Source organism: Vanessa cardui, chromosome 29 (assembly GCF_905220365.1).
Source record: "Vanessa cardui chromosome 29, ilVanCard2.1, whole genome shotgun sequence".
NCBI lineage: Eukaryota > Metazoa > Arthropoda > Insecta > Lepidoptera > Nymphalidae > Vanessa > Vanessa cardui.
In genome coordinates this window covers 1,594,927-1,618,020 of record NC_061151.1, presented here as the reverse complement: position 1 = coordinate 1,618,020, position 23,094 = coordinate 1,594,927, and the positions used below count along the sequence as shown (strand labels likewise).

Below are 23,094 nucleotides of genomic sequence, written 5' to 3'. Positions count from 1 at the left end.
GACCGGGTTTGATTGTGGAGCTCTGGTGCCAGAGGAAGGCAGGAGAAAACCCCCAATTAATACTTTAAAAATTACAATCATTAGTAACTTTTAAAATAGTACTTAATATTAGTAAATATTATTATAATGTGACTGTAGATATCTTAACGTATATTATATATTATGCACTCGTCACAATATATATTGGGGGGACCCCTCTTGAGGAAGCTTCGAGGCAGTTGTCCTGTCCAAAATTAGACCCAAAATTTAGATATTTAAACAATTATATGTTTTTGCCACTAAACTTACATGTAAATGTACTATTAACGTATTATGAAAAGTCATTTAAGTTTCTTGGTAATATACAGCGCCATCTATTGACTCCAAGCATACGCCTTTCTGCTCCAATGCATGTAGGAAAAAAGTTAAACAAACCTTTTATTCACGTAACAACAACAACAACAACAGCCTGTAAATTCCCACTGCTGGGCTAAAGGCCTCCATTCCCTTTGAGGAGAAGTTCCAATGCGGGTTGGTGGAGTACACATGTGGCAGAATTTCTATGAAATTTGTCACATGCAGGTTTCCTCACGATGTTTTCCTTCACCCCTGAGCACGAGATGAATTATAAAGACAAATTAACCACATGAATCAGCGGTGCCTGCCTGGGTTTGAACCCGCAATAATCGGTTAAGATGCACGCGTTCTAACCACTGGGCCATCTCGACTCTTTATTCACGTATTTCATGCGATTCGCTAATAACTCAGCTGTACTGTGCACTACTAAGAGCTTATGATTGATATATCTTTATGTATAACACAACACTATTGCTTAACTACTTATATATGCTTTAATTTAACTCCCAAAGTTCCCATAGCAAATTCGTCACTCCAAGTGGGCTCTCTTACGATATATATATATATATATCTTTGGGAATGGGATGTTTTTGATTGAAGGAAATATAAAAGAATCCATGGAAGACACATGGTGATAGATGGGATTGTACAGATAACTAATCAAAAATGGCGGCTGTAAAATGACGTATAATACGACAAAAGTTAAATGTAGCATCGGAAAATTCAACAAAACCGATTACTCCCGATTTACACCCAATAAAAATAACTCCCTATCGCGCCATTCGACGAATATATTGGGTCATATGATATTACAAGTTACGTTTGTGTAAAGATCATATTCACATGAGAAATAAATATTGATAATTTGGGATAGCGTACTCAATTCGGATGTTATATTCTTATTATATTCGGTTTTACGGATTTTGCCGATGCTACATCTGAGTTGTGTCGTACTATACTTGTGTAATGCGTATTCGACGTCACATATCATTATGTGAACCATATGTATACTTATAATTGACACTATGCCTTTTAGTAATCAATTAAATCAGTAAAATAATTATTTAATAGTTCTTGCCAAATTCTATTCAATTAATAACTTAATACAAGAATTATTAATATTAGGAATAATATGTAAATATAATAAAATAAACAAAATCATTGTATAATATTATGACCAAAGAATGGTAAAGATTTGACGAGAACGGTAGCATTTCCCCATTGAATTGCAATTCGGATTCCCTGGGGGGGAGTTAACCTCTCCTATAGAGAAGTTGAGGCAAGAACGGGGTTTTAAATCTTCTAGAATATATTTTGTAACATACGGCACAAACATAAAATCTAAATAGAGAATTCAGTATTTTAAATTTAGTATAACTACTAATATTGCTTTTTTCTTTTTTTTTTCGCATTGTGAAGTGTTTTGTATCTGTGCATAGTTTGGAATTGTTTTTTTTTATTGTTTTGGTTTTATATAAGTGAATTTGACAATCATTTTGGACGTTAATATATACTTTCGTTATGTATTTATAACCTGCAAATGTATTAAATAAATTATTAAACGATTTTTGAAATTTATTTTTGTGGTTTTATTATTAGAATATATTAATATTTTCTAGTTTAGGTTATTATGATCCCAACGACTTAATAATTTAAAAAATATGATATTCTCAAATTGACATAAAATATATACTTAGTAGTAGTTATTCTTTTTCAATTAGTTAATGACAGTTATATATGTTCGTAATACATGCCTGGAAGTCAACAGGTATTAATTCCACGCTTTTTTATCGTCTGTATAATCTCGTATTGAATATGCCTTCTTTCCAGTGTATTTTCAAAAAATGTTTTTAATTTCTGAAACGGCAAATTTAAAAATGTCTGCGGAATTTTATAATAGAATCGGATACCTTGCCCCAAGAAAGATTTATTGAGCTTGCGAAATCAGAAACATTTCGGTTTCGATTTCGCAAGCTTCGGGAAACCAGTTTTGGTCGGACTCTAGTATATATGTTAATGTGTTTAACGCCATTAGTCAGTTGCAAAATACTTCGTGTAAGAGAAATATCTAGCTAACTAGTTTATAATCATACTAATAACGGGAAAAAACCGATGTAATGAGGATGACAGAACACAAATCATAAATGTTGCAAAAAAGTAGGGGAGGCAAAAATTGAAAAGCCTACTAGACTACTGGCGGCAGATTTGTAAATCCGCCACTGGTTATCACTAAATCTCAGAAAATATAAAAACTACAAACTTGAATTTGGCAGATTAGTTCCTTGTAGGGTTCCTTGTAACCCACCCATAAGGGTGATAAGAAACTATACCCATAAGGGTGTATAAAGGGATTGGAAGATTATGTTTTAAAGGAGTCTGAGTTATAATTACAAGGAAATGTAAAAAATTACACGAAACAAACTTCTGTATAATATTATATTGAAAATCTATTTACAATAATTTCAGTAATATTGTTATTATAATTAATACTTAAAGTAAAGTTTATTATTATTGTTTTTTATATAAATATAAGTTTTACTATTAAATAACTAATTTAATATTATTACAGCAGTATTTGTATCATTTAAATTTTACGTATTTATAAATAACATATCTTTGGTTTTACATAAAAGATTTAACACAAAGATATAGTTTAATTTAGGAACGGAAATAGATATATATTGCCGTCCCTTTCTGATTTCCGATAAACCATAAATATATACAGACAGATATAAGTTTAATATCGAATATTTCCGAATATAACATCGAATTTATACAGTACATTGAACGAAACGCGTAAGCGACAGGAATTTCATGGCGCTGACGACGTTTTGGTCGCGGGTGAACTATCCTGATATCATCTAAAGCGATCTAGCGCTTTAAATTATAGCTTTGTTTGGATAATATAAAGCGGATTCAGCGCTGCAGCTTTAGTTCTTATTTTACCAGTGTTTGAACAAATTGTTTATATTTGAGCGTTCTTGTGGATATTATTATGTGTTAGAAAGAGGAAGCAACAGCAAACTATATGTTGTCTCTTTTCTTTATGCTGGTCTTTAAAATGTTCAGTATTACTGGAACTATTTGTTTTTTTTTTTGTGTTTTATACTAATAATAAAAATATACTATTTTTTTGTAATGAAATTATACAAGATTACATATTATCTGATCTAGAATGAAAATGTTTTATTTTTTTAAATTTGATAGTAGAATGGCCAAAGCCAAATGTATAGTATGTAAATGGTTATACGTATAAAACTACATATATCTGTCTGTGTATATTTGCTATAAATAAAAAAAAAATAGCTGCTTTCAATTTAAAAAAAAAATACCTAAACTAATCGAAATCACAAAATCGAGTTACACATAAGTACATACTACAAAAATGCTTTTTTTTTATAATTTTCTTCCTTTTGGGAATGTGGATTAAAAAGTTTTGAATCACTTTTCAAGTACTTTAGACGACGTTTACAGTATATCTGCCATTGTAAACGATTCAGCGACAATCTGACTGACTATGTATACAGTAGAATCCCGATTATCCGAACATCGATTATCCGAATATCCGATTATCCGAACACATTCGTCCCGGCTCTAATTATTAACAAATTAATTTAGACGTGTTACGACAAGTATATTTCCAATAAATAGACTTGTTGTAACACGCCTAAAATAAACTACATACAAAAAAATTAAATTCTAAATATTTTTTGATTTGCTTCGAAATCGATTATCCGGATTTTCGATTATACGGAATACCGGAATAATAATAATATATATATATCCGGATAATCGGGATTCTACTGCACTTGAATCGAGTGAGCCAGTGGACTGACAGTTACAAGGAACATAATATTTTAGAACTTTGGAAGAACATTGAAGATGACCAGAGGACTTCTAACAAGTATAATCAAATGGTCTTAATAAGATATACCTTATTCTTAATAGAATGTGACCAGTGACCAAAATATTTCTTAAGACCCAGTAACGTCACATATCAAAAATCCAAATTAGCAAATACTTGCGTTTTTTTAATTTATTATCAAAAATTTAAGTACAAATATCATATTACAGTATCGCCGTCTAAAGTTATTCGAGATGCCACAAAAACAACACAAAGACATACAAAAAAACAATAATTTAAATACGTATCCGTTACGTCACTAAGGTAAGTTTTAGCAAATACAATTTAAAAAAAAACATTAATCTATGTACAATTTTTTTTTTTTCGTCTAGCAACCTCCAAGGCACGTATTTTTCCACCTGGCAACTTTATTCAAATGTCATTTTCGGTGTAAACTCTTTAGATATGCGTGCATGTTAATTATTAAACATTTATAAATTCATTAATCGTTAAATATAAATAACAGTAAAAACTGTTTTACAATATAAAAAAAACTAGTAGTAACTCAAATTTAAATACATTTAAGTATTCTTTACATTATAACATTTTTTTTATGAGTATTTCCTGTTTTTTTTTTAAATCGAGGGAATGTTTAAAAAAACTTGTGCGGTAATACTGTATTATAAATTAACATATTTACAGACAGACAAATCATTTTCATTACGATTAATATTCACATCATACTTATTTATTTTTTTCATTAATATTCGAAGCAAAGATCGCGTGACGTATTTACAACACCTGTATATAGAAATTAAAAAAAAAAACAATTTACAACAGATCAGTGTGGTAAGATTCATACCAATAAATATATATATTATCAACTGATATATATACATAATGCACATACTATAACGCATATAGCATGTTTAATAATGTATACAAAAAAAAATATTCTATATACAGCGTGTTCAAAAAAATATGAATATCACAACAAAATCGTAATTAAACTTTCCACGACGATTTCACACACGCTGAATGATCAGTTCTTTCTGTCTCGCTCGCACCTCCGATTTTAGACAAGGACTTACTCGCACACAACTCAAATGTCCACCTCACAGATTTTCCTCTTCTGCGGGAAACCGTATTTATCTTTCTTCACGACCTCCTGCTTTAAACGTAGGTAGGTATCAAGCCTGGATAGCGCGTATTCCTGGTAAAGGAAAAAACGTACATCTTAATTATTTACACATTGTTGTAAGTACAAACATAGATGTATATAAGAAATAACATACAGTTCTTGATTAATATATATTTATTTATGATACATCTCTATTACACTTAACTATTTATATACACATACGTGTATGTAGATAATGTCGAAATTGCCCCAACAAATAAAAACATGGTAGGTAGGTATAACATTTTTAATAAATGCAATAATAAAAATCAAATCAAAATAAACTTAATTCAAGTAGGACTCTACAAGCACTTTTGAATCGTCATTTTACAATTAAGTCTAGTTACCACCGGTTCTGAAAGTAGATTGTACCGAGAAGAACCGGCAAAAACGCAGTAGTTACACTTTTTCAACATTTAAAAAAAATACAGTCATGTTAGTTAATACAAGTATTTAGATTATATCCTGCCAGGAAATCAACAGGTATTAACTCCACGCTTTTTTATCGTCTATAAAATCTTGTATCGAATAATATGTACTACTTTTTCTACCAGTGTATTTTACACAAACGATTTGAATTTACTAAACGGAAAAGTTAAAAATATCTGCGGAATTTTATTATAGAAACGGATACCTTGCCCCAAGAAGGATTTATTGACTTTGCGGAGTCGGAAACTTGGCGTTATAAGCTTATCCTTACTCCTAGTGCACATACAATGATTATCACTGATTTTATCAAAGTGGTCAATGTCACTGTGAATATACATAATATTGTTGTAAATATACAACTTGATGTAAGTTTTTGTGCACAATATTTTTATACATCACTCTAAGATAACCTCTGAGACCTCTTTAATGTAAGATCTGAACTGAGAGAATAAATAAGCGATAATCTAAAGTACTGTTTCTTATCTATACTAATATTACAAAGAGTTATTTATTTGTTTGCATGTTCGACGTAATCTCCGGAACTGATGATCCAATTAAAATAATGTTTTCACTGGTTGAAAGCTATATTTTTATACAACGCTAAACGGTGTCAATTATTTTAATATCATAAAATTTACATCATGAATAATAAACAATCAAAATATTTAGTATTTAGCCTCTATTCACCCCTCGCTCGCACACTATCGCTATCCTTTTTCCACGTTGACGTTTTTTAATTAAAAATAAAAACACTAAGTTTTATTTGAAATGAATGTTTAAAACAAGGTCTTAAGTGATAAGTGCTTTGAACAAGTCTATCTGGATAAGTACTAGGTACCGAATATTATACCGTCAATATATGGTCTATTAAAAGATTTATAGAGTGCGCCTATAATACTATGATATATCCTACGTAGTTGGCTTGTCAATGGGATAGTTAAAAGTCAAAAGTCTAACAAATTTGATGAAATTTGCTATGAAGCAAACATAAAGTACAACCTGTAAATTTCCCACTACTAGGCTAATGGCCTCCTCTCTGATTAAGGAGAAGGCTTGGAACATATTTCACCACGCTGTTCCAATGCGGGTTGGTCGAATGCACATGTGGCAGAATTTCAATGAAATTAGACACATGCAGGTTTTCTCACGATATTTTCCTTCACTGTCGAGCACGAGATGAATTATAAACACAAATTAATTTATTTATTTATTTATTTATTTAGTGTACAGGAAACAAACAGTGAAATAATTACAATAAAATAAAAAAAATATAAGACAATTCTTAAACCAAAACAGTTTCCATTTATAAATTAATCATAAGTAAGTACAAAACAAGACATTTTTTATATTTAATAGGTGCATGAAATTATATAATTCATTTACATAATTTAATTTAATATAAATTTAATTTTTAAATCAAGAAAACATATTTTAATAATAAATAATCAAATTATAATTAATTAATTAAAAAAGCATGAGTAAATTAAGGCTCTTCAGAGTATAATATTTCTTTTACTTGTAGTTTGAATTTTTTAAGGGAGAGATGAAAAATATCACATTCAGTAAATGTTTTATTGTACTGTTTAGATGATCTATTAACAAATGCATTTGCTGCATATTTAGTTTTTGTCAATGGAAAATCAAAAATAGATTTGTTCCGACTGCCAGGGCGAGGACACTTGATATTTATTTTAGAAAGGAGATAAGGGGAATCAAATATGTTGTGGATCAATTTATATAAAAACACCATATCACGTTCAAGTCGTCTCTGTTCAGTTGTCGGTATCTTTTCTATTTGATTCAAATTATTTATAGACGAAAATTTTAAATATTTTAAAAACTTTTCCTGAATATTTTCGATTAATTCTATATATTTACTATACTGTGGATTCCAGACAGTGCAAGCGTATTCTAGAATAGGTCTCACAAATGATTTATATAAAAGAGCAAAAGTTGAAACACGCTTAAACTCTCTGGAAATCCTCAGCACAAATCCTAGCATACGAAACGCTTTAGAAGTTATGGAATTTATGTGTTCAACGAAAAGAAGTTTAGAATCGAGTGTTATTCCAAGATCTTTGACCACTGATACACGTTTTATATCATCTTCCTTTAATCGGTAGTTGTAAATGATCACTTTTCTTTTTCTGGTATATGTTATACAACTACATTTCTTTATATTCAAAAACAGCGAATTGGTAGTACAATAATCGCTAAGTAAGTTCAAATCTTTTTGCAGACTAATACAATCATCAACACTCTTAATAATTTTATAAATTTTTGTATCATCAGCATATAACAGAAATTTAGATGATGCAAATACCGAAACAACATCATTTATATATATATTAAAAAACAGTGGTCCAAGATGTGAGCCTTGAGGGACTCCAGATGGAACGGGTAGAAAAGATGAGCAATACCCTTTCACAGTCACGGCTTGACTTCTATTCAATAAATATGACTTGATCCATCTAAGGAGGTCACCATGTACACCGATGAACTCCATTTTTGCTATTAAGATAGAATGAGAGATTTTGTCAAACGCTTTGGAGTAATCGGTGTACACAACGTCCACCTGATATCCTTTGTCCATTGCAGTCAAAACATAGTCAGTGAATTCACACAAATTAGTTTCAGTTGATTTCTTGTTAATAAATCCATGCTGCTGGTCAATAATTATGGGACGTATGCTTGGAAAAATTTTGTCATAAATTATACGTTCAAAAAGTTTTGGAATTGAACTTAATTTCGAAATAGGTCGATAATTTTTGATATCATGTCTATCTCCATTTTTAAAAATAGGCACAATATAAGACTGTTTCCAAATTGAAGGCATAGTACATGTATGAAGGGAAATACAAAACAATAAATGTAAAGGAACAGATATAGTCATATAGCATTTACTTAGAAAAAGAGGTGGTATACCGTCGGGTCCGCTACCTTTTTTATTATTTAAGGTTTTCAGATACTTACGAACATCAGCAAGTGAAATATCGACAGATGACAAATTAATTGTATTAGCATATCCACTATTATTTTGACTGTTACAGGAAAAATTGTTAAGATGTGTACTATGTTCAAAGGATGTATAGAAATATTCATTAAATAGATTGCTTATTTGCCGACCGTCACTTGTTGAGATATCGTTATAATATAGCCGCTCGGGTATGTCATTTGTGTACTGTTTGGTCTTGACAAATGTCCAAAAACACTTAGAGTTTCTCAAAATATTATTTTCCGCAAAATCAAGATAGTTATCATAGCATGTCTTTTCAACCCTTTTTTGTCTATCACGAAGTAATTTAAAAGTACTGTAATCACTGTAATTATCATACATTTTCCATTTTTTGTGATATTTTAGTTTTTCTTTAATAATTTTAATAAGTGCAGGAGAATACCACGCTGGATACTTACTAAGATCAACAACCACTTTAGAAGGAATATTCTTTATAATTATATCATTGATTATGTAATAGAATTTCTCGACGGATGTGTCAATATCATAGTAATCAAAAATAACCGACCAATCAATGTCAGCCAATAATTCATTAATTATTTTATAATCAGCTTTATGAAAAAGTTTAACAATACGAGGAGGGCTAGGAAAGCTACTAATGTTAATATCCATTAACATAATATCCAACGTGGGATGGTGTACATCTTCCTTTACTAAAGGTGTTTCACAGCGCATTACCCTACAATTTGAGTTACTGAAGACAAGGTCTAATTGGCGATTATTGATGTTTGAGACTGAGTTAAATTGGGAAAAGTTATTTAAGGACATGAAGGAAGACATTGCATTGACCATTGAGTTTCCAATATTCTCACAGAGCTCAGCGGATGTGGACGAAGGAGACCAAATAGCACTAGGAACATTAAAATCACCAACTATTAAAAATATGTCTTTCGGATTCAATATCACTAATTCAGAGATACGTTCATAAAAGTTCAACTGATCTTGAAATTGTGAACCTGACTGGGGAAAATAACAACAAAAAAATCTACAATTAACGGGCTTACCTTTTGTCCTTAAAGCTACGCATAATGAAAGAACGTCACAGGAAACGATATCGTTTGACGGCAAAAAGACAGGGTCTTTAACAACGAGTCCGTTACGCACCGCAATCAGTACACCGCCTCCCATTTTATCGTTACGTTCATTATAGTTACGATCACACCTATAGACCGAGTAGCGACTATCAAAAATTTCTGAATCAAAAATTCCAGGTAATAACCATGTTTCAGTTAGACAAATTATGTCATGTTCACAATTTAATATACTCGAAAAAAACTCAGAAGTTTTTGTTCTAAGACCTCGCACGTTTTGATACAAAATAGCTATTTTGGGTACCATTGCGAAATAACTAATTTACAAATCATATAAGACTTAAGAATTATACTGAATATATTCAAACTGATCATTTCATCTAAATTAATTATAATAATTCTCCCCTCTAAAATCATACAAGTAGAATAAACCTTAAACAGATTTAGTAGTTTCATCTCTCTCTCAAAGCCTAATAAAATTACAATTAAATAGAAAAGCCAACATAATTTGAGTAAATTTGTAAAGAAGCCAACAAACGTACTTATATATAATATGTTGGATAAATTAATTGCGCGTATTACAATTTTTTTAAATCACATTCGTTAAGTATATGAATCACAGGGCTAGTATCAGTTTTTCTAGCCATAATAGAACAGTTTTTTACCCAAATATACGTATATTTTTTATCGCGAGCTATATCTTTTGTTTTACGAAGAAGCGCCTTATTAGCACTTGTTAGATGATCGTTAAAGTAAACACGATTAGTATTTCCCACGTAGCCAAGGTCGCAAGCCCTGATATTCTTCTTTGCTCGTAATCTAGCAAGGAAATCATCCTTCTTCCATCTAGACAAAAATCGAATAATTACGGGTCTTGGTTTTTTAGAATCATTGTTTTTAGGGGCCACGCGGGTTATAAAATCGATGTCCGAATGACTGTAAGCTGAGTGATCCACCAGTTCCGATAACTTATTCATTGTTGTCATTAAATTTTCGTTTTTGGATTCGGGAAGGCCAATAATCTCAACATTAGAACGCCTGGACCATTGTTCCTTATTATTAATTTCATTTTGGAGGTTTATCATAGATAATTGGCAGTTTTTCACATCGGAATATAATGCATCACACTTTTTTATCCCATTCTCAGCTGTTTCTAGTCTCTTAAGAATCGCATCATGAGTATCACTTAAAAATTTCACGGAGTTTTGGAGTGACAAAATTTCCTTTTTAACATCCTCAAGCATATTTTGAAATCCAGAAAAAGCCTCTTTAAGCTCAGATTTAATTATATTTCGAATTTCTTCTTTAGATATTTGTAGCCCAGTGAGATTTACCTTATGTATATTTTTTTCAGAAGACGTACTCTTATCAGTTTTTTGCTTGGACCGCTTTGTGACATTGCGAATTGGGGTATTAGATTTGTTGTCCCGAGAATTATTTGAGGTACACGATGAACACCGCCAGGAGAGTCTAAGATCATTGTCCGGTTCTTGATCTTTTAGCTGTAGCATACAAGCTACATGGAATTCCCTATCGCAAGATGTACATACAATAGGATCTTCAGCATCATTTATTGATTTGCTACAGCAGGCGAACTCCATATTATTACTTTGTAACAAAAAAAAAAAAAAAAAAAAAGAAGGTAACAATACGCACAAGTGAGATTCGAACCTGTGTCGACCGCGTTTGCGTTGCGTTCGAAACCTTTGTTCCAACAACTGTTTAACGTAATCGGGCAAAAATAGTTAACAGTTTGGACGTTATTTATGTGTGGTCAATGACCTATCGGTTGCAGTATGTTTTTTTCAATATGAAGCTCATTAACGTCTTGACGCACGAAGAAGTTCACGATGCACTTGTCCAAAGTTAAACATATGTAAATCACTTTTATATTTGCAAAGTTATTGTTGAAAACTATTATATTTTGGCACTGAAATTCTTATAAGTTTACTTATTCTTTGAAACGAAGATATGCTACGTATTTAGATCTTAATTTTCGAGAGAACTGTTAGCAAAATCACTGATTTTTACAATAATATTAAAGCACCAATAGCTAATACGTCTTGTCGCTATGTAACAAACAGCGCAACTTAAGCACATATATAGTGGTGCATGCCTGGGTTTGAACCCAAAATCAACCCCAAAACTCGAGCGAAGCCGCGGGCGATTACTAGTAGCAAATATACCAATATTCCACTTACCCAGTATCCGAAGGGTATCTGACTCTTGGACGCGTTCACAATCGACCAGAGGCACCAGAAGAAGTGACTGGCCAAGGCGAACGCGTCGACCTCGCACAACAGCTGATTTATGTCATCGATCGAGGGTTCCACCTCTTTGTCCTCTGATAGATTCGTGTGGTAATGCTTTAGGTACTCCTTGATGAATATCTCCTGAAAATATGGTTAGGGTGAGATCCTTGGCAACTTGGATACGAACGTGTAAAGCTGTGACTCACTTTTTATAAGTATATATATGGTTTATCAAGTATTCAATTAAACTTTTAATAGTTTAGTTAGATTGTATTCAAACCATAGAGTAATGTGTATCATTTATCGTACTATTCACAAAATATAGCACCATCATACTTGGCATTGAATAATTATTCAAGAAATTATTTATTTTTAAATATTTGAAAAAAAAAACAAACGGAATTCAAATTTGTAAAAAAAAATTAATTACCAAATATACCGATGTTTTTAAGTTTAAAAAGTTAAAGACGAGATAATTAAAAAAAGTCATTTACGATCATAGATTAAATAATGCAAATTAAACTCATTTCCTTCCATGATAAAACGCGACGCCATTTTGTCATAGACAAGGGCAGAGTCTTTCCATAGTGTATGGTCCTCTCCGGCGGCCATATTTAATGCGGCAGCTAAAAACCAAGCATAAACAAACACAAGCTGCGTAGTGATTGTTTTAGGCCAGTTATATTAGCTATGTCAATTTTAAAACACCTTTATAAAAAAGAAATCAAAAACTTTTGATTTTCAATGTAAATATTTAATATCATAATTCATCGACATAGCTAATAATATATTTATTTTACGAATGATCAAACATATTTTTTTTAATTTAGCTTTTTTTAAAATCTGATTCCATATTTGCCCTCTATCAAACACCATGTATTTAAGAATTAAAAAAAAAACATTAATCAAAATAACTTATAGTCTATTCCAATCACGGGCGGAGCAGAGACAAATAAACAACTTTGACCTTGAAATGACGCGTTATCATTGGTCGAGATCTTGAATAGTCTATGATATTCACTATGGCGTCGGAAAAAATGTCGTTTCGAATCTTACAACTTTCGAAGTATTTAAGGTAAATAAATATATATTAATCAAGAACTGTTTTCAGTACACAATGCAACAACAAAATCAACAACCGCCTGAAACATTCCCACTGCTGGGCTAAAGGCCTCCTCTCCCTTTAGGGATAAGGTTTGGAACATTTCCACTACGCTGTCCCAATGCGGGTTGCTCGAATATAAGCCGAGCCGAGTCGAGCACGTTGATGAATTATAAACACAAATTAAGCACATGAATATTCAGTAATGCCTGGGTTTGAATCCGCAATCATCGGTTAAGATGCACGCGTTACAACCACTGGGCCATATCGACTCTCACTAGCTGATTGATTATGAATCAAAAGTTTGTATATGTTGCCTGGTCCTCCTCGATTGAAATACTATATATAGTTTATTACAATCGAACCACCAATTGGAAGAAGGGTATAAACGCCACTTTTCGACATATTCACTTTTATACACTCTTACATTCTTTAGACGTAGGGCTAAATATTATACATTTAAGGCAGGTCTGTCTGTGAATAAATCAGGATTGATATTTTCTTCATTGATGTCCAAAAGTTTATAAGTTGAAAGCAAGAAGTTATGAAGCTTTTTTAGTATCTCCGTTCCTATTTTTTGTATTTATTCCCTTCTTCCAATTGATGGTTCAATTATGATGAAGTTTTGGCATTTGATAGAGGTATTTTAAAATCAATTGATATACAACGAACCTCACCGCTTTATCGCGGACGGTGCTTCCGTACTCTGCAACTTTAAAAAACATGATCAAAGCGATGGGCTTACGAGCGATATTGTATATGTACTCTCAATTATCAGAAAAAATCACTACATAGTATAAAACAAAGTCGCCTTCTTTATCCCTATATCTGTATGCTTAAATCTTTAAAACTACGCAACGCATTTTGATGCGGTTTTTTCTAACAGATAGAGTGATTCAAGAGGAAAACACTGATAACTTTACAAGCTTTATAGTGATGTCATAATTTTTTTTTGCGATTAATTTGCAAATTTCACCCGTTCGAAGCCGGGGCGGTATATATATATATATTGGACAAATACCTTTGAATAGGTAAATAATATATTATAAATACAGAATTGTTCATAATGTTACTGTTTGGTTAGTTTTTTGTTTAACTGACATTCACTTTGATAGTTTATAATATAGATAAAAATTATGCATCTAATTGAAAGCAGTACGTTATAGTTTCCAATCTCAGATATATTATAATCTAATTAAGTATTTTTCATCACTTTCGTTAATATACTAATTTTTTATACGTGTCATATCGACACATTTCAAGCCACACATACTCATATATATATCAATACTAACGACTCGGAAAATATATCAGGAATAAGGTAACTTTTAACCTGTTTTTAACCTAAATATAATTCCAATAGTATTTTTTTTATAATTCGATTCTTAGTTCAACAAATGAAGTAAGATATTTGTATTGCTTTTGCAGTTTGTATTACAATATCGCTCGTTTAAAATAGCCCTTATGGTAACCACAATAAGGTTGATTCCTTATCAAGCTATTCATTGTTCGCAAGCATGTGTCATTATTAAATTCGAAGCGTACGCAGTATTAGTAAAATGATTTCGATATGTGACAATCAATATATTGAATTTACATGTCGATGGGAGATGTATGTTTTTTTATATGGCAACATTTTAGAATTTCTCAAATGACAATACCGAAATCTCTATGGATTTGACTGTATTCATAGACATAGAATCAGTGAGATATTTAACTATTAATGGACATCTGTTTAGAAAGAGATAAAACGACAATGCTATGTTTATATTTCTAATATCTGTGTCTCTTTCACACTGTCGTCTTTATTTACTATATAAATGGATGACTAATAGTGCTTATATTACTTTTTTTATTTACTTTTTATTTTAGGGTCAGTGCGCATATAACTTCATAATTCCTAATTCTACACTCTCTAGTAGAGAGAAGTGGAGAGCGAGATTTGTGTTCGCACTCATACACCGTTGTTTCATTTTTGAACGTTGTTCGCTATGTGTCAGTAGCGTCAGAAGAACGAGTACGGTTTATACAAATACCGTTTACATAAAAATATGTCACTCAAAACTTTACTCAAATAAACTTATTAAAATAGTTTCTCACAGACGCTGTTGAATCGTGGTTATATAGGAATTGTAATAAAAAGCTGAGAAGGACCGCATATAATTTAAGTAGTTACTTGTTTTCTTGAAACAAATAAATTGGTTTATACTATATAACAACCAATGCAGACTAACGTCAAGCTCCTATCTATGAGCTATACTTTTCTTACATATACTATACATGTATTTACTAGCAAACTAGCTGAACCTACGATTGTAACCTCCCCCTACCCTCACCCCCTTTTAACCCATTGAGAGCTGAACTATAAAACGCCTATGTATTTACGAGGCTCAAACTACATCCATACCGAAAATCGATTTATAACATAAGTATAAATACAAAACCGTCTCGGAATCGAAATTATGGCAATGTCATATCCATTCCACACAACACCATCTCCCATCTGACAGCCGAAAGAAAACCCATACAAAAAAAACCGACCAATTAAAAAAGTCCTACCTTCTGTTCCAGAGTCGGAGAATTCTCCTGATTCTCATAATAGAAGGGATGCTCGGGGTTCGTGTAATCGTACGACCACTCCTGGAAGTGATTCGCTATATCGAAACCCCTGTAATTGTATGCACAGTATTCAAAGTCGATGAGGACCAGTTTCGGTTCGCCAGAGTCAGATATGTGACTGTGTATCGAGTCAGACGTGTTTGTGTCATCGTATTGCGTCAGCACGTACTGACTCTTCTTCGTTTCATCGTATGTGTAAAGCTCGTCGTCTGACGCTGATTGGATCTCGTCTTCCAGGATGAGGATGTTGCCTGAAACCGAAAATATATCTGTCAAAGCATCAAAGAGTTTCATTAGGAAGAGAGAGCTGGAGAGCTTAGATGGCCTAGCGGTTGCGGGTTCAGACCCAGGCAAGCACCATTATATATATGAGATTAATTTTTTTTTATTTTTCTCTTTATTGTTCAAAATACAAAAGAAAATACAGCTTAGATTAACTATTTAAACTGCCACGAAAACCCCTAAAGGGTTTATCTGGGCAAGTTGGATTTGTGTTTATAATTCATCTCGTGCTCCGCGGTGAAGGAAAAAATCGTGAGGAAACCTGCATGTGTCTAAATTCATCGAAATTCTGCCACATGTGCATTCCACCAATACGTATTGGAACAGCGTGGGAGAGGAGGCCATTAGCCCAGCAGTGGGAAATTTACAGGCTGTTGCTTTACATTTTTATGCTGGTGACGTCAGAATGACGTAGAACACATGACAGCTGAAGAGTCATATTTGACGGAATATTGAAAAGAGAGATGTAACGAACGTGAACGACTAGTCTTATATTTCGAATATCATTACGTCTGAAAACGAGTATATGCTTAACTGCTCTTGATATATACATATATATAGCACTTGGTGGTATTTGGATAGGTACTATTATCAGGTACTGTACCACGAAACATTGGTTCCCAAGGTTGTTGAGTGGCGGTGTAAGAAACGGTTAATATTTCTAACCAGCTCTGCTCGTGACCGTCTACGCGTTTGAATTTAACAAAATAAATATTGTAGCCGAAATTACTCCTTATTATCTCAGTTATCTGACAGTGAAAGTCCCGTCAAAATCGGTCCAGCTCGCTCTATAGGTTAGCCGGAACAAACAGACGGACAAAAATTGCAAAAAATGTTATTTTGAAATACGTACCGTGTATACACACATATGCAATTAGTAATAAGCGCTTATTTTAATATTACAATCAGAGACATCAATTTTATTATATGTATAGCTAGCACCAATGTCCATAGCCGGTGGTGACGACTTGATATCAGATGGCAAATATACCCATTACATACTAACAAAAAGAAAAAATTGTATTTGGACACTAATAATGATGACATTTGAGATACAGTTATTAAATATCCTATTATACTTTCTATTATATTTATTAATAATATTATATTTATTTTTATTACATATACTATATAGATATATGTATGTATATATGATTTATTTATAAATATCTATAATCTGCTTTATATTATTTGTATTTTTTGTATTTATGTATTTGCTATATTTATTGAGTTGTATTTGTTATTATTCCATAATGTAAGTTTTTACTGCACCACCATATTGCCGTCTTTCATACGCATTATCCTTCTAACCCAAAGGTTGTCTGGAAGAAATGGCTTATAAGCCATAAGACCGCCTTTTGCTTGGCCAATTTTGTTTGAAAGAAAAGATATTTTGTGTCTTTATGTATATTTGGTGTGCAATAAAGAGTTAAATATATAAAAAGACACCCAAAACTTCCAAAGAGTCCCACTCACCTTCCTGCATGTCATTATGACAGAAGACGACAGGGGACTCGACTGACGCGAGGAACTTCTTCAACCATTCAACTTCCTTCTCGTAATCGACCGACTTCAACTGTTTTATTATGCTCTGTTCTTCGTCGTTCTAGAAGATAAGGAACACAGATTATAAATATATAACAATAACAGACGTAAATGTATTTCTGTTCTGAAAAGTTTCTTTATTAAATCTCAGAATCTAAAAAACGGAAGTCCCAACGACGGGGGAACCTTCTAACTAGTGGGGGGAGATGCCCCCCCCTTTTAGAAATTTTATAATATAGATAAGTGGTTATACGGGTACACTACATCTAGGCTACGCACGTGATTCTCCCTGACCGTATCTATTAACTAAAATATATTTGTGTTAAATTACAATTTATATAATACTATATATAGGTGATTATGTCGCTTTTTAGGCGTAAAATTTATAATATTTTACCCACAGCACACAAACCATCAATAAGAATAATAAGTTTTAATTGAACAAAAACAACCCTTATTACATAAGCTATCTGCGAGTGAAAGTCCTATCAAAAGGGCCCAGCTGTTAAAGAGATAAGCCGGAACAAATCAACAGATTTTTTTACATGTATTGACTTTTAATAACGTACGAATTACATCGTCTACAGTATCCTTGTAAACTAATTCATTTATGTATTTATTGTAAATATCAGCGTCAAGCGAAGTTGTTAATGGGTTAAATGCCATAAATGCTATGGTATACCTTGCCAGTCGCATTCTGCGCGAGCCTCTCATCCTTGACGGTCTTCATCCACTTCCCCATGGTCTTCCAAAGCCAGTTCGGTTCCTTGGAGAGGGGCACATCCATCGAGTGTATGGCGGCCATCTTCTCCGCAATCTTCATTGACAGCGCCGGTTCGGACAGTTCTTTCGTGAGAAGTGAACGCGCCTGAAAATTTGTAAACATAAACATATAGATAGAAAGAAAAATGGCGTTTTGAATGTTTTAGGGGCTATACCATTATATTAAGTCCCTAATTTATTTCTTTATGAAGTGGAGGTTAAGCGGGAAACAAAATAATAGTCATTGTTTGTTGCGGTATTTTAATTGGCGTGTTCACATTATGACTTCTTAACACTAACTGAATACAGACTGAATATTCAATGAATACTCCATACACATTTCGTATTGCATGCACTTTTATAGGCACATTTTGTCAAGTAGTGTTTGTTACATACATTATACACTACACACACTACTACAATTATTGTGTCCCTACAAATGTCGACGAAATTTTCGGAAAAATACTACAAATGGTTGAGCAGAATATTATTGCAGTAAATAAATATATATAGTGGACAGCATCACATACATTACTCTGATCCCAATGTAAGTAGCTAAAGCACTTGTATAATGGAAGATCAGAAGTAACGACGGTACCAACACCCAGACCCAAGACAATATTGAAAACTAATGAACTTTTGCATATTCACTTGATGGACATGCGTCTCCAACAGTGAGAAGACCTTTTACATGTAATAACGATTGGTATATACTATGGACAGATGAATCAATCGAGAACCAACATATATATACTTACAGGAATATATTCTTCGATCCTCCCCCCAGAGAAGACACCATGGAGCTTCGGCCCCAATCTCCTCTCAGACAGCAGTGTGAATATCACAGATTCAGTCACGATAGCATCCATCGCACGCTCGCCATGGACTTGTCCGTAGATCCTCAGCAGCACCTGAAAGTCGCACCATATTTTAAAACGCCCTACAGTAGCGGCACGCTATGATGGCCGTTTTGACGTTTGCCCGCTCATGAAGTTTCGTATTTAATAAATAACTACATCAAAGGAGCAAATTGTTGTTCTTTATTGTCAATAGTGACGTGCAGTTTGTCATAAAATTTATCGAATGTGATTTCTAAGCTACAAATGTTAGGGTACCGCGAAGATAACTTTTTTTTTGCGTAAACGAGTACCTCACACTCTAACACTCGACCTCGTAGTCGGTGTTATATTTGTGTTGACAGTAAATATTTTATCTATTTTATAAATTATTTATTTTATTTAAGTTATTTATTCTAATTCCCATTTTTGATTTAAATTGATTTCGTTTGAATATATTACTTAAACTTATTTTATATATTTTTTAATAAACCTTTTTAATAAGATACTACTTGCAACAAAAACTTGAATTAAATTACGTGCAAAAAAGATTTCAATATATTATATCGACAATAAATTTACATTTCACATCACTTTTTTGATGTGTCAAAACGGCCATCGTATCCCGCCGCTAGAATAATGATGATCGTGTCCTCTTAACAGATTTGACATTTCTAAGGGAGACATCAACGCTATACCTATACCTATACATATACTATACCTATTACATCGATTGCCTCATTTTTAAATACAAGCTTGTTTATGTTTTTTGGGGTTCTGGGTTCAAATACAAACCCAAAGACAAGCCGATATGATATTGTTCCTCGGAATGTAAGAAGAGCCTTTGGATTTTTTCGGCAAATCGACCCAACTCAGCATCAATCAATTGATGGCACAGTGGTTCAAACCCAGGCGAGCATCAGTGAATATTCACGTGCTTAATTTGTGTTTATAATTCATCTCGTGCTCGGCGGTGAAGGAAAACATTGTGAGGGCACAAACCTGCATGTGTCTAATTTCACAGAAATTCTGACCAATACGTGTTGTATTGGAACAGCGTGGTGGAATATGTTCCAAACAGGAGGAGGATAGCTCAGCAGTGGGAAATTTACAGGCTTTTGTTGTTGTTGGTTTGTTGTAAATAGTTACAGTTGAAGTGTGGAATAGAGGTAGCTTCAACCCTGACTTAACATATAGGCTGATAATTACCGGATACAATGCCTCACCCCTTAAAACATGAGATATAAATATACCTCTTATTGTTGAACGTAATACTATCAAATATAATATTATTATTAAAAAAAAATAGATAAACAACAATACAAACACCACATCACATCGACTTTGGTTTCTTAAGCGTTACGGGGTCTAATACGCCTCGTACCTGTATTGTGACAGATTCCATACGAGGTCTTTAAGGCCCCTTAGGAATGGAAAAATGATGCCGCCTCAGCCATAGTGTTAATCAACTCAAACTCAGTCTTTTTGTGTATGTGTTGCGTCATGTATAGCTGTTTGTATGTGTGTGTGATATCACAAACCTTTTTCGGCTCGTCCATCGAAAACGAATGGGAACTCAGTATTGGTTTCTTCACCAGCCGACTCTCCTCCGTCTCCGGAGAGTTCTCCCTCGCGTACCCACCGAGCTTCGACGTGTCTGACGGCAGGGCGACGTAGTACAGGAAGTTTGAAAGGCCACCACTGAAACAAATATCATAATTATAAATCTTCGAAGACCCGAGGTGGTCCAGTGGTTAGAACGCTTGCATCTTAACCGATGATTGCGGATTCAAACTCAATCAAGCACCACTGAATTTTTAAGTGCTTAATTTGTATTTTTAATTCATCTCGAGCTCGGTAATGAGAGTTTTGTGTCTGATTGGAACTACTGACTTTCTTGCCAGATCTTCTCGGTAGAATCTACTTTCCGAACTGGTGGTAGCTTCACGTAATACAGTTGTTAAACGACGACTCAAAAATGCTCATAAAAGCCTACTTGAACAAAGTTTATTCAGATTTTTTGATATCATCACAGTACCCAAGGTTGGTGGTAAATTGAAGGTTTAGTCTTCGTTATTCAAGAGAGCTCTTATATTTTCAGTATCCGTCTAGGTTACTAGTATGTCTAGTAATCTAGGACATCGATCAAGGTTCGGATACTTAAGTGATCAAATATTAAAATTGAATATTTAATTTGAAAAGAAAAGGGTTTGTAGTTTATTCTTAGTTGATCGATATTCCGAATCAGCAGTGTTGTGGCGTTAATAAAAAAATGGGTTTCTACTACTGAATGTTATAAACTCTGACATACGAGAAAAGGTGTTGGAAAAGGAACGTTGGTTTGTTAAAATATATTTCAAAGAGTTCATAATTTTTTAGACAATAAGATGCCTTGGAAATAGAACAATCACATCCAAACGAATAGCCGAGATGGCCCAGTGCTTAGAACGCGTGCATCTTAACCGATGATTTCGGGTTCAAACCCAGGCAAGCACCACTATTTTCATGTTTGTTTGTGTTTATAATTCATCTCGTGCTCGACGGTGAAGGAAAACATTGTGAGGAAACTAGCATGTGACTAATTTCATTGAAATTCTGCCACATGTGCATTGCACCAATCCGCATTGGAACAGCGTGGTGGAATATGTTCCAAAATAATGGCCTCCTCTCCCATTAAGGATAATGGGAGAGGAGGCCATTAGCCCAGCACTAGGAAATTTACAGACTGTTACTTAATTTTTTACATCCAGAGGAATTCAAATGAAAAAAAAACAATAATAAATCGAATTGTAAAGAAAAAAAAGGTTTTTGAAAAAAGAAACGCCATATAAAAAAAAGAACCGTCAAGTTCCTTCAACCATTTCTTATCAAGAATTTTGACAATAAGTAAGTGTTCTACTTCTGTATTGAATAATGATTTTTGACATTTGACTTTAACCGATTCAATGAATATACCGAACAGACAATAATATTATAAATATTGTATATTGTTGCTTCAACGTCTCGTCATATCGATCCTATATTTCCACTGACCTACTCTTGGATTCGTTTATCATACGACGTGAAGAGATTACGTTAGTGGTAACACGACTCACTACTAGTATACGTATAGTACGACATCTTAGATGTAGCGTAGGCAAAATTCGTAAAACCGATCACATCCGAATTGAGTACGCTACCCCAAATTATCAATATTTATTTCTCATGTGAATATGATCTTTGCACAAACGTAATAACTTGTATTATCATATGACCTAATATATTCGTCAATTTGACACGTCGATGTACATTTACTTGCTTTCTCTGACGCGAGAATCTATAGCGACAAATAGCGTCGAATGGCGCGATAGGGAGCTATTTTTATTGGTTGTGTAAATTGGCAGTAATCGGTTTTATTTTCATTCCATTGCATTTTTCGATGTCGTACTTAGTTCGGATGTGATTGGTTATACGAATTTTGGCGATGCTACATCTAAATTGTCGTACTATACTTTTAAATTGAATATAGATGCTGATTGGACATATGATAATGACCATTTTGACGAATGGGGAAATATACATAGGACGGTGCAGTCATTATCCCTTCACTTTAATTGTCCAAAAGGAAGGCATCCTACAGGACTGCAAGAGAACAGGTGCTTTCCAAGGCACGGGCATATTCTACCGCCTTAAAGATTCCGGGAAGTTATTGAGAATCTTTCAATACAAATCTCCATAAATTTGGACCTCGGAATCTACCTTGCATCTAAATCTACCAGACCAACAAGCATCGCGAGGCAGACAGAATTGACATAAATAAACAGCCTTAACCTTGGACCGACGTGACATCATTGGTCGAGTTCTTGAACAATCTACGGTAT

At 33.2% G+C, this 23,094-nt stretch overlaps 1 protein-coding gene across 2 annotated transcripts in view; it reads right to left on the bottom strand.

The window, feature by feature from the left end:
• Window positions 1-3,638: 3,638 nt before the first annotated feature.
• Window positions 3,639-23,094, bottom strand: part of LOC124541827 (choline/ethanolamine kinase) — a 33,830-nt gene continuing 14,374 nt past the window's right edge. For both annotated transcript variants that reach the window (XM_047119736.1, XM_047119735.1), the window contains exons 3-9: window positions 20,776-20,935; window positions 19,157-19,309; window positions 18,319-18,504; window positions 17,568-17,697; window positions 15,750-16,060; window positions 12,038-12,229; window positions 3,639-5,393 (exon numbers count right to left, since the gene is read on the bottom strand). In XM_047119736.1, the coding sequence (XP_046975692.1) occupies window positions 5,283-5,393; window positions 12,038-12,229; window positions 15,750-16,060; window positions 17,568-17,697; window positions 18,319-18,504; window positions 19,157-19,309; window positions 20,776-20,935 (1,243 nt within the window). In that variant the 3' untranslated portion in view covers window positions 3,639-5,282. The remainder of the gene's footprint in view (window positions 5,394-12,037; window positions 12,230-15,749; window positions 16,061-17,567; window positions 17,698-18,318; window positions 18,505-19,156; window positions 19,310-20,775; window positions 20,936-23,094) is intronic.